The sequence below is a fragment of the Cucurbita maxima genome, unplaced genomic scaffold (genome assembly GCF_002738345.1).
Source record: "Cucurbita maxima cultivar Rimu unplaced genomic scaffold, Cmax_1.0 Cma_Scf00006, whole genome shotgun sequence".
Taxonomy (NCBI): domain Eukaryota; kingdom Viridiplantae; phylum Streptophyta; class Magnoliopsida; order Cucurbitales; family Cucurbitaceae; genus Cucurbita; species Cucurbita maxima.
The window spans coordinates 5,139,013-5,150,407 of NW_019272022.1; the positions used below are offsets into that span (position 1 = coordinate 5,139,013).

General features: G+C 36.7%; 1 protein-coding gene across 5 annotated transcripts; it reads right to left on the minus strand.

Annotated features, from left to right (window-relative positions):
* Nucleotides 1-1,166: 1,166 nt before the first annotated feature.
* On the minus strand, nucleotides 1,167-11,147 carry LOC111480960 (formin-like protein 6). Of its 5 annotated transcripts, XM_023126199.1 has the most exons (17): nucleotides 10,400-11,147; nucleotides 9,076-9,776; nucleotides 8,042-8,263; nucleotides 5,942-7,923; nucleotides 5,736-5,865; nucleotides 5,102-5,173; nucleotides 4,860-4,958; nucleotides 4,656-4,697; nucleotides 4,437-4,517; nucleotides 4,291-4,341; nucleotides 4,119-4,200; nucleotides 3,483-3,577; nucleotides 2,637-2,708; nucleotides 2,445-2,561; nucleotides 2,084-2,152; nucleotides 1,934-2,000; nucleotides 1,167-1,777 (listed from the first exon to the last, which is right to left on the minus strand). In XM_023126199.1, the coding sequence occupies exons 1-17, from the start codon at nucleotides 10,470-10,472 to the stop codon at nucleotides 1,605-1,607; spliced, it is 4,128 nt and encodes a 1,375-aa protein (XP_022981967.1). In that variant the 5' UTR covers nucleotides 10,473-11,147; the 3' UTR covers nucleotides 1,167-1,604. The 5 variants fall into 5 exon arrangements, 2 of the variants coding, with proteins under 2 accessions (XP_022981967.1, XP_022981969.1); XR_002717960.1 differs by lacking the exon at nucleotides 1,167-1,777 and having other exon boundaries at nucleotides 1,970-2,000; nucleotides 3,488-3,577; XR_002717959.1 differs by lacking the exon at nucleotides 1,167-1,777 and having other exon boundaries at nucleotides 1,971-2,000; nucleotides 2,470-2,561.
* Nucleotides 11,148-11,395: the final 248 nt, after the last annotated feature.

Genomic DNA, 11,395 nt, shown 5'->3' on the forward strand with positions numbered 1-11,395 from the left:
CCTTTTTGATAGTCTAACCAAAAATTACGAAAATATTGAAAAGTGTTAGGAATGAGTGGAAAAGTTCGTCCTAAATTCATTCTATTTCATGAAATAATAGAGATACTAACTAGTTCTCGGTGTCGAGATGTACATGAAATACTTAATCTCTTCCTTTTTCGAGCTCGGGATATGAGAAGAACGAGCCGACGTCATGACGGTTTAAGAAATTTAAGTGGAAATTTCAAATTTCAAAACCTCAATATAATTCAAAGCCTTCACATAAAGTATACTTAACATTTCTCCAAAAAAATATTCAAAGAAAATGACTGAAAAAGAACCATTGAATAATATATGGGTTTTTTTCTTCATCTCCAAATTTCCATCAATAAAATAGAATTTAATTAGATCCTTATAGTTTTTAGAAATTTCAATTTAATCCCAATAATTTTATATAATATCACTAATCGTGTGTGTATATATATATATATATATATATATTTCGAGTTCAACAATATATAAAATAAACGAATTATTGGATTCAAACATCTAACCTCTTGATCGAATGTATGAGCTTAGACCAATTAAGTTGTGTTCAAACCTAAATTCTTTCAATTAAATTTTTCTAATACGAAGAGAATAAATGAATGTGTTACCAAAAAGTAATAAGACAGAGTGGAGCAAATGAGAACCGCAAAAGTTGACTGAAAAGAGAGACCTAAAGATACACTTACTCCTTAACTAGTGCGTGAAAAGGAGTTGGAAGTTTGGTAGTTTGTGAGTTCATCAATAATTGTTTGAATTCCGATTCCATTGACTTCAAATTTCTTCTCTCTTTGTTCTTTTCCCATGCTGTTCTAACACCCTTAAGCCCACCAAGTTCCCGCCCTCTCTCGACCCTTTCCTATCGCACATTCATATTATAAAAGCTTTTATAATGGGAACATAAGAAGAAAAGATTAGATTTATCCCGATGAAAGTAGGAGTAATAATAGTGTTTATAATACTACTACTACAATGGCTACTACAATGGCTATGTATAAGTGAAAACTCGAGAAATTTTATCTCGAGTGAAATTTGCCCGTGATGATCGTCGTTTTCATAATGATAATACAATGATTATATACATTGCCTACTACCAGATAACATAACAATTAAGAGATTTATAAAGGAAAGAATATGTTATATTATGTAAAACAATGAACAAGCTACTATTACAAATATTTTACACCAAATTCTGATCTAACCAAGTCCCATTTGAGGGCTTCCTCAAACAAGACTTCCTTAAACTTCACCAATCTACCATCCTACCCAGTTACTTAGTTACACAAACATGACAGCAACAATGGCTGATGAGTTCAACACCCCTAAGTTTTTTTTTTTTGTTAAGAAATAATACAATTTGGTAGAAGACTTTGATTTCGTCCGAACACAGGCTACTTATTCTACATCCTGTGCGTCTGAAACGTTCTTCTATCCAAAGATAGCAGCAATGACGATGGCATTCTTCAATCATGTGTGATGGGTTATGTGGGTTACTACTTTGGTCACATTGTATGGAGAATAAATTAGTATGTTGCAGAAATGTTTGTTAGAAATGCTCGGGATCGTTTGATGTCACTACGTTAGGTTGGAGTCTTCATCAAGATTCCTGACTCGTTTTTCGGGTTACCAATCTTCAACTTCTCCTTTTCTGCTGCTTCCTTCTGTGCTTTCTTCTTTTCGTAATCAAGCTGCTTACAGTTTTCTTCATGTGCTCGCACAAACATCCGCATGAAATTGAGCAGCGTATTAACAACTGATCATAAACAAACGCCTTGGATTTCAGTACCAAAATATATGTGCATTTTAGAAGTAATATTCATTTTAACTCTAAGTTGTTCAATAATATTAATGGTGCATTTTGATCCAATGCTCCTGATTAGTAAGAAGCTCTATCAGTCGATGAACATACCTTGCTCGAAAGGGCAACGTGCTGGATCCTCGCCGAAATAAAGAGCAAGCGCATCAGCATTTCTACCCTGAAAATACCCACAGTTCAGAGAAATTCTAATGCTGCTTTCATGATGTATAACGAAATCAAAGCAAAGAGCATCATATGTACCACATTAGAATAAAGAGACGCGAGAGACCTCACTTCGGCCTCGGCATGAGAAAGGAAGTCTTTTAAAGTCTGAATATATATCGAAGTAAACGATGAGATCAGAAACAGCTAAAAATTGGAAGAAACCACATCTTTACAAGAGGAGAAGCAACAAAAACTCATAATTTGAAGCCATTCTTAGACAAGGAAATAAATGAGTGAAAGCCAAAAAAAATGACGACCCAACCGATTAATAATACTGGAACTCAACATCGATCACAGACTAATATGAGTTTAGAACTTAACAAAAATATGCCTTAAAGCAAACTACTTTAGAACTTTACAAAAATAAAGCTATCCTTGATTAACTGTTATACAGTACCCGGCAAAAAGTTTCTGAAACGGACCCATCGTTTTCTGAATTAGACAATTCCTGAACAACCTTCTCAAGCCCTTTGCTTATGGCTTGCATTTCCTCTGCCAAATATTTCAGTTGTATCTGTATGATAACCAAACGATTAGCCTTGCCAACAAAACAACACTGGAAAGAAAGAAAGAAATGAAGTAACAATACCTTCGTAGAAATTTCCAAATGCACAAGGTCCTTTGGAAATTCTATAAGTTCTGGTAGCTTTTCAGCGATCACCTGAGGTAGATATCTCACAAATTAATATATACATGAATAAAAATTGCCGAAGAAAAAATTACTCAAAAATGGCTTTAACAGAATGAAAATTTCAATTTTATCTTCCCTCCGCCTTTTCTTTTCCATTTTCTTCCAAGGCATGCAACAAAGAGAAAAAAGGGTAACAGCATTCTACAATTTCTAATTATTGGCTCATCAATTTCCCCACCGGATATATGAGTTGAAAGATCAACGATCCAGCATATAAAATTTTCTTCCAATCGAAAAATAAACTAGATCTCAGCGGACGCCATATTTTTATAAAATGGCAGGTCACGGTAAAACTATAAGATACCCATTTCTTCAATTCAATAAGTCCACTCCACCAGCCATCCAGAACTTTTTTCGAGGGCGGGTTAAATGCTACCTTATAAAGATACGATAGTTAGATAATGATTCATCTTTGTTGCTAGATCAGAAGTTGCACATTAACTTGGAGGTAATCTGTTCTTCATTAGAAAATGCATTATGGTTCATGCTCAGAGAAGGGTTTGTTCAATATATTTTTTACTATTTACTCATATGTTGAAACTACCTTATTCTGCAGAATCAACGAAAAGAAAGTCGTGTATGCACATTACACAAATAGCATTGACATGAAATTATAGCAAATCATTTGTACTTAATGCCGGTGGGAGGGGAGTTACTAGAAAACTGGATACTATGAGTGCAAGCCTGTAAAATTATTTGACAAGCAAAATGAATAATGTATTGAACAGAACAGGAGAAGTCTACCTTACATAGATAATGCATGAGAGTCATCTTATTGTTTCTGGCTCGCGTATCAGTGAGTTTGAGGAGACTATCAAGCCGAAATCCAATAGCAGAACCTACATGAACAATGGCAAGAACTCATAAGAGCAGAACACTTGAAGTCTTGGTGATACCATTCAAAAAAATTTATGATAAAGCAGAAACTAAAGGCATGTTACAGCATAAATAAAAATATTGACAGCGTACACAATTAAAAAGGATAAAAGAGGCAGAACTAGTAAACACTTGCGCTTCATAAAAGTATATTTTAAGATTTAAAAGAGGTTGAAATTTAAAAATATTCATTACGACAATAACATATTCGTTTGAACTCAAAAATAAATACATAAACACGTGGTTTTCATTTTGTCGTCACAAATGGTGTTTTTTTAACTCTTATACTCAATTCTTAAGTTGGCATGACATTTAAATCAACGTTTGCTATGAATCTAAGTAATACTTATTGTAATAAATATTAACCTTCACTTTGGAAATGAGGCATTTATTATTAAGAGATTAACCCGGGAGTGAGGGCAAAAAAAAAAATTAGTTCTCCACTGTCCATACTTAAGATAACAAAAATTGTGATGCTATTTGCAAGGGAAAATATTATCTCACCTCTAGCCGTTCCGTGGTTCAAAGCATTACCCAACGAAAGAATAGTTTGCATTACCCTTTTCAACTTTATCGAATTTCTGATCTGACTAGCACATAGAGAAAGGGTTTAAAATGTGAAAAATGTCCAAACGACGTACCTAAATTAAGGAAATTTAAAAAGAATATCACTTGCCTCTTCAGATACCGAATTGACAGTATTCAGACTATATCTAAGGTCAGAGACCTAGAAAGTGAAAATAGTGAAATTGGTGACAAATAATATAAAAAGGAAAAAAAAAGGAAAAAGGAACGGAATAATTAAATAGGCTGTCCCCTCACCTGCAACCCGAATTGTATCTTGAAAGAAAAAACTCTTAGCTTGGCCTCAACTCGTGGGACCTTCATTAATTCTAAGAAGAACTATTGAGGAAAAAGACAGAAGCAGGTTAATTTTTTTGTAAGAAACATATTCCCAACAAAAAATTTAAGAAAGAAGTAAAGGAAGAAAAAAACTTAAAGGGGGGAGAGAGAGAGAGAGAGAGTAAAGTATTAACACACTTGTTCACATTTTCCCAAGTTGTCCTTGTCCCCAGTGTACCCCTGAACGTAAAAGAAAAAATGTCAATGTTAGAAAAGGGGCAAGGAAAATTTTCAACAAAATTATGGAAGAGATCAAGCAGACCACAAAAATTAGTGCAAACTAAATGATATAGAATATGATTCAGACCACTGAATGTAAGTTGCACAGTAGGAAATAAGTACCTTAAGTAATTCCATTTCTTCTTTTGTTGGACAAAACTTTATTAGGTTCTCAACCTGATCCACATCTAACGCCATGTCATCCAATGCAAGGACTGAACACTGACAATGATAATACCAAAACAAATTATCAGGAACTATGTAATGTGTATGATTTCCACGTCTCAATTATGTTTAGTATCTCATTCATAGATTGTTCTAAACCCTCTCTTTCACTCCAAGAAAGAAGCAAATTAATAGCTTACCATCATATCAGGCAAAGGAATCTTAACTTTAGAGAGCATAATTTCACAATTATAGGCCCGTCGAAGTTCAATCTGCCAGAACAAGTAGTTACATGAAATATAAATTGCCTTCAGTGGAAGTATATAACAATGTATCAAGGTCACAGTGTGTTAGCCACAATTTTTATATTTTAACACAATTGAAAGGCAGTCAATATTCGATAAGAAACTAATTAATCAAAACTCGGGATCTAAAAGGTAGTTCCAAGGCTAAAAATTATAAGTTCAATTGTTCCATATTGCAACAAATAAACTAACTTAAAATTGTTCCGTACCAATGAAATATTCAATGACATGTAGATTAACTATTTCAGAATAAACTTAAGAGTAAACCTACAGAGTTCAGCTGACAACACAAATCTTTTGCTATAATTGCACGGCTTCTAGTCCACATAGAAAAGGATGTATGAGATGCACCCGTCAATACCGAAATGAAGGATGGTTCACAACTTCAGAAATTGAGAAAAATCATTTTTTGCACTAACAGAATCCAATAAATGGGATTGAACTTCTTCTACAGCTAAAATTATGTCAAAAGTGGCTTGAATGTTCTGTAAAGAAACAAATGTGATAGTAAGTTAATCTCCTTGATTACCAGCTGAACTTTTTCTGGTTTTGGCCCTGAGGCTCGGCGATTTGAATTTCTACCAGAACCTCCAGACTCCGAATTTGGTGCAGCTGCAGAGAAAAGACTTTCAAGTTCGGACATGTCAAACTCCGGAGCTCTATCACAAATAAGTTAACTAAATTAACATAAGGAAACTTGTAACATATGAGAGAACAAAAATATATGGCACGTACTTGGAAGCTTCATCGTTCTTTGGTGACTCAGCCCATAAGCTTCCTTGCATGGCCCTCGTTAATTTTAACCAGTGGTAAGGCTTCAAATTGCACCTTTTAGGTTGAGACACGTTTTTGGAGTTCAAACGTCCAAGGCCTCGTCCCTTTGCAAGTAAAGCACTGGAAGGTGGTCCAGGAATAGAAGGTATGTTGCCATTATTAGTGCCAGCGTGAGACTGTGAGGAAGGAGGGGGTGCAGGTGGAGCAGGTCCCGTCGTTGAAAAACCTGAAGGAGGTGGGGCAGGTGGAGCTGACGTTACAACACCTGGACTTGAGGTGGATCCTGAATTGGCAGAAGGTGGAGGAGGAGGAGGAGGGGGGCCAGAGACATGCGTTGTTGCAGAAACATTTGGTGCACGACTAGGCAGAAGAGGAGGAGGAGGAGGAGGCGGTGCTAAAGATACATTACTAGGATCTGGGGAAGATCTAGGAGAGGGAGGAGATGGGGGAGGTGGAGGGCCAGGTACAACCTTCAAGTTCCTGACTACCGTGGTAGAACCCTGTGGTGCAGGACTAGGAGGAGGTGGTGGCGACGGTGGCCCTAAAGACATGGTACTAGAACCACAAGTCGATGAACTCAAAGATGGGGGCAAGGGTGGGGCCAGAGGTGGAGGTGGCGGTGGGGGCACCGATGTTGGCAAGACAACACTAGCGCCCAAGTTGGGGCTAGAGCATGGAGGAGGAGGATGAGGAGATAGTGGAGGGGGAGGGACAATTGACAAATTCTTTTTAGGCAACTGAGAAGAAACTAAACGATCATTAGACGAAGAAGATTGAAGAACAACTGGAATTGATGTCATTGTCGAGGACAATAGTATTGTTGTAGAAGAAGGTTGTGGTGGAGATGGGGAAAATGAACCATTCATCCTGCCAAAAGATGGAGATGTTACTAAAAACGAAGATGAATCAAGATGAGAGATGGGAGGAGAGGGAGGAGTGGGAAGACAAAATGATTGCTTGGCACAAGAACATGGACATGATCTTAATAAAGAAGAAGAGGATATCGAAGGTAAACTCTCATTGAATGAAGGTGTGGACTTCCTAAGAAAAGAGCTAGGCGTTGGTTGTAATGAAGATGGTAATAATTGACTTCTCCCTAGTGACGTGGTTTGAGACGGTTGAGAAATTGAAGGTTTAATAGGTTTCAAAGAAAGTTGGCGGAGTACAAATGGATCAGAAATGGTTGAAGTTGATGTGGTGGTAGAAGGTCTTTCTAATGTAGAACTTGGCTCCAGTGCCAGCGGGGGAGGCAAAATAGGATGCTTGCCGGGTTGAATATATTTATATGAATCTAGAGCACTTGGAGTCAAGCGATAAGATGATGGTGAAGATATTGTCGCTGGATGTATGACTTCCTTACCACTAAATTTGGAATGATCGTGGAATAATGCTGTATTGCCCGGAGCAGAAGGTGCACTCGGATATCTTAATTTTGGGGAAGGTGAACCTTGCACAGAACTAGGAAAGGAGACTGGTGTAGACATGGAAGGTTGAGGTATTCTTTGGGTAACGATTTTAGTCTGAGGTGGTAGTTCGAGAGCAACCTGCAATTCTGGGGTTTCAATCTTCGATCTCACTGATCTTTCAGTGCGATATAGTTCAGAAGACGGCTCGGATTGATTTTTTTGTATCTTCAATTGGGGACTTCTAATATTGTCTTCAGATGTCTCTGATTCCGATATTAGTTTTTCTAAAGATAAGTCAAGCAACTGGTTTCTGTCTAAAGAGTTGAAACTAATAAGTTTCTCTTGAAGAAAATTTGAAGCTGTCATTTTCTGAAGCGCAGTAAGAGCTGCTTCTGCCTTGGGGCTTAGCCATTCCACATTGCTAAAGATCTCTTGAACTCTAGCAAATGCTTCAATTGGAAGACCATCTTTCTCCTCAATATTCGGCAATTCAATTGAAATACGCGATGCGTTAGCATCCATCTCTGAGAAAAGAACCTTCATCCAAACATAACTTCTTTAGTCTTGAGAAGATGAACACAAGAAAGAGGTAATAATAATAGAAGAAAGAAGAAAGGGATGAGGGGGATGAAACAAAAATAGTAATTGAACATACCTCTGCTCTGAAATCCTTTGGAAATTGATCCTTTGCATGCCATAAGATATCGATGTCATCCCGGTTAAGCATCAAAATATTTGACCTTATAAATGCCGTATTAAACATAACTCGAAACACCATCTCCTCCCTTTCCAGATCATTGTCCAAACTTATACATTCAAAAACAACATCACCTTGGATATGGCAATGGATATCAATTTTAACTAGCTCACAATCAACCTGTAACAAAATTTGAAAGAATTACAAAAACAAAAATCCTGTAGGCTTCCCACCACAAACAAAGCCAGGAAAGTATATCCTTGCGAACTAAAATACAAATTTGTCCTTTTTTTTACCATTTAAGGTTTATAATTGGCACTTCGATGAAAGACTTGTTATATGATCCCAGCCACATTAAAACTATAAGACATTACACACACACAGAAACAGAGCAGGACAAAAAAACAGAATCTCGTTGCTCAAAACTACAATCACCCTTCGTTTTGAACAACAAAAGACGATTAATCAAGTACGACAACAGGTTTTCCAACAAGCCTTACAAGGAGCTCTAGGAACTCTGAATAGTAGTTTTGTATGGATGAACACACAACCTGGGACTAAAGAGAAACACATTTAAAAAAAAATAGTTACCAGTAAGCAGATATTTGTAAATCTTGAAAACAGTCGATACACGGAGAAAGCAATTCCCAAAAGAAATAAAAACTTTTAATAAGTTTTTTTTTTTTTTTTTATGAGAAACTAAAGCTACAAATAAGTCAGGTCAAGGGGTGGCACTCTTCTTTGGGCCGAGCTTTCTTAAAATAAAGCTCTCTAGGTCATCAAGCATTTCTGTAATGTAACAACGATTCTCTTCTCTTGGCCATGGATTAGTGCGTTCGACTTCACAAGTAATCCAACATACCACATGGAAATAATAAAAAAGGAGAGAAGGGTCTCGCCGTGACTTCTATAATTTTTGTAATAAATATAGACAAGAAATAAGGGGGCCATGTACGCTCAACCCTCTATTTAAAAGGGGAAAAAGTAGTCACCTGCTTATACTGGCGAACAAGTTTACTCCTTTTGGGTGTTGAGAACAATACTTTGGAGGTTCGATCACCAGCCATAAAGGGGTCCTGTCCATATATCCTAAATATTGGGCGGCAACCACCTTCACCATCCATATTAGGAATAAGTCTAATAATTATGCAGTCTAGAGTAAGCGCCCTGTCAAGCGGAGGCCATTCTGATCCCACATTTCTCCTTGATACATATTGAAGATACCTCAATTGCGAAGGCAATGGATTAAGAGGTGACATCAACTGCAAAAGCTCCCGAGGTGCTTGCTTGTAGATCATGTCCAAAATTTTCTGCTCCCCAGCATATTGCTTCCTATAAATCAAAAGAGCAGCCAACATGAAAGCCAAGACCGGCCATCCCCCTCGTTCACAGTGCATCAAAAGTACATTTTGTTGCATAAGTGAGAGCCAGTTTTCACAGGATCTTAAGAAGTGGTGGATCATCTCCATGGTGAGAAGAGGGCAACCTTCATAGTGTCGAGGATAGTCCATGACAGTCATATCATACATAGATAATATATTAGTGATGAGGCTTTGACTCTCCCCCTCTCGGAAATTGAACACCATGAATGAAGCATCGGTGAGACTTTCACGAAGTTGTCCCACGATACCTCCAATATAGACTTTGTATTCGTCTTCTTCCAAAACCTCCGTTGTAAAGCAGCAGTCGAAAACTGCACATACATTCACAGGTTTATCCAACGTCCCAATCATCTATAATCAAGCAAGACTACACATCCCTCCACAAGTTTCAAGGCAAAAGATTTAGAACTCCGAAAATTCATTCAATGCTCATAATTTTTTTGGGAGTTAAGGCCTGAATTTGCAGTATCTTTAAGACGAGAAAAAGTGGAACATAAACAATCCCAGGGAAGAAGAAGGCAGACACAATAAACAAAAAATCAATACATGAGAATAACTGTAACTTAAAAGGAAGGAGAAGGATAATTTGTGGACTAACCCCAAAGGGAACAATAGAATCCACTACAGGGAGCTCTGAGAAATCATAGCAAAGGGGTTGCATCTTATAACTTGAAATAGCTACTTTCAAATGGGGACGGCACAATGATTATAAAAGGCCCACAAATACAACAGCTATAGTGACTTTTAGTAACAAAATTTCATGTAAAATACCATAATGTCACTAATGATTCAGTTTAGGCAACAACGAAAACGATTACCAGAGCTAATAACCCCTTCACTACGCAGAATATGCTGTGAAATTAACGATAAAGAACGATTATGAATAATTCTGGTAAACCAAAGTCGTAGAACAGTTAACCAAAGTCGGACATACCATAAACCCTTTCGGATATCTCTAAAAGCCCGTCCGGTGGCTTCCGATAAAAGAATTTGCGAAATAAGGCCATTGTGATATTCGGCTCGAGATCCAAATAAGCATAAAACGAAGCTCCTAGAAATCAAATCCCCAATTGGAATCCGCATTACGAAGACATATTGCATCTAATTTTCAGCCTCACCGATCACCAAATTCCCTCGCAAAAGGAATAATTGCAGAAACGCCATGATTGTGTTGTATTGCAGAGTGTAAATTCCGTAAACAAAATGGAAATGGATTTTTGATTGACCTTGAAGGCAACACTTTCCCTCTCGGTGCGGCCGTCGTTGCCGTCACGTTCACACTTGACGTCTCATGGTGAAAAGAAAAAGAAGATTGACTTAACTTTCAATCAATTCAAGCTCCCATGTCCCCGCCCGAAGAAATTGAGAGAGAAATAGAGCGGAAACAAAAATTGAAATGTAGTTTAGGGTTTAGAGAAAGAATGTGGTGGAATATTCCAACAAAAAAATTTGTTAGCGAGATAAAGAAGAATTCACAAGAAAAATACTGTAAACAATGAAGAATTGGATATGGCGGTCGTTAATGGAGGATCTCAGGTTTGTCGTATCTTCTCTTTGGCGCTCTCTGTAATTTTTTTTTTTTTTAATTTTTGTTCTTTGCGTAAAAAATTAAAACAAAATGATTTGGTTAGACGAGATCTGTACTCGTGTTGCTTTTCGCACGTGCGTTCCCCATGCACATTAAATTATATGCAATATTAAATAAAATATATTTTACTGATTTAATTATAATATTTATTAAAAACTGAAACATTCGATATTATTATTATTTGTTTTTTTCCAATTTAAACTTTTGAAGATTAAATGTATATTTTTGTATTGTAATATTTATGTCGTTTCTTAGTTTGTCTTTAATATTCAATTTCAAATATGTTAATTCAATATTTTTATTATAAGTTTAGACATTAGATATTAATTTACAAAATAAATT

What these genes read in the sequence shown, in the direction of transcription:
- LOC111480960 (XM_023126199.1), bottom strand. Translation starts at nt 10,472, where the DNA reads ATGGCCTTATTTCGCAAATTCTTTTATCGGAAGCCACCGGACGGGCTT. An exon ending in AAGAACGATGAAGCTTCCAA is followed by an intron (nt 5,866 to 5,941) that starts GTACGTGCCATA and finishes TATTTGTGATAG; the next exon opens with AGCTCCGGAGTTTGACATGT. An exon ending in ACTTGGGAAAATGTGAACAA is followed by an intron (nt 4,518 to 4,655) that starts GTGTGTTAATAC and finishes TTTCCTCAATAG; the next exon opens with TTCTTCTTAGAATTAATGAA.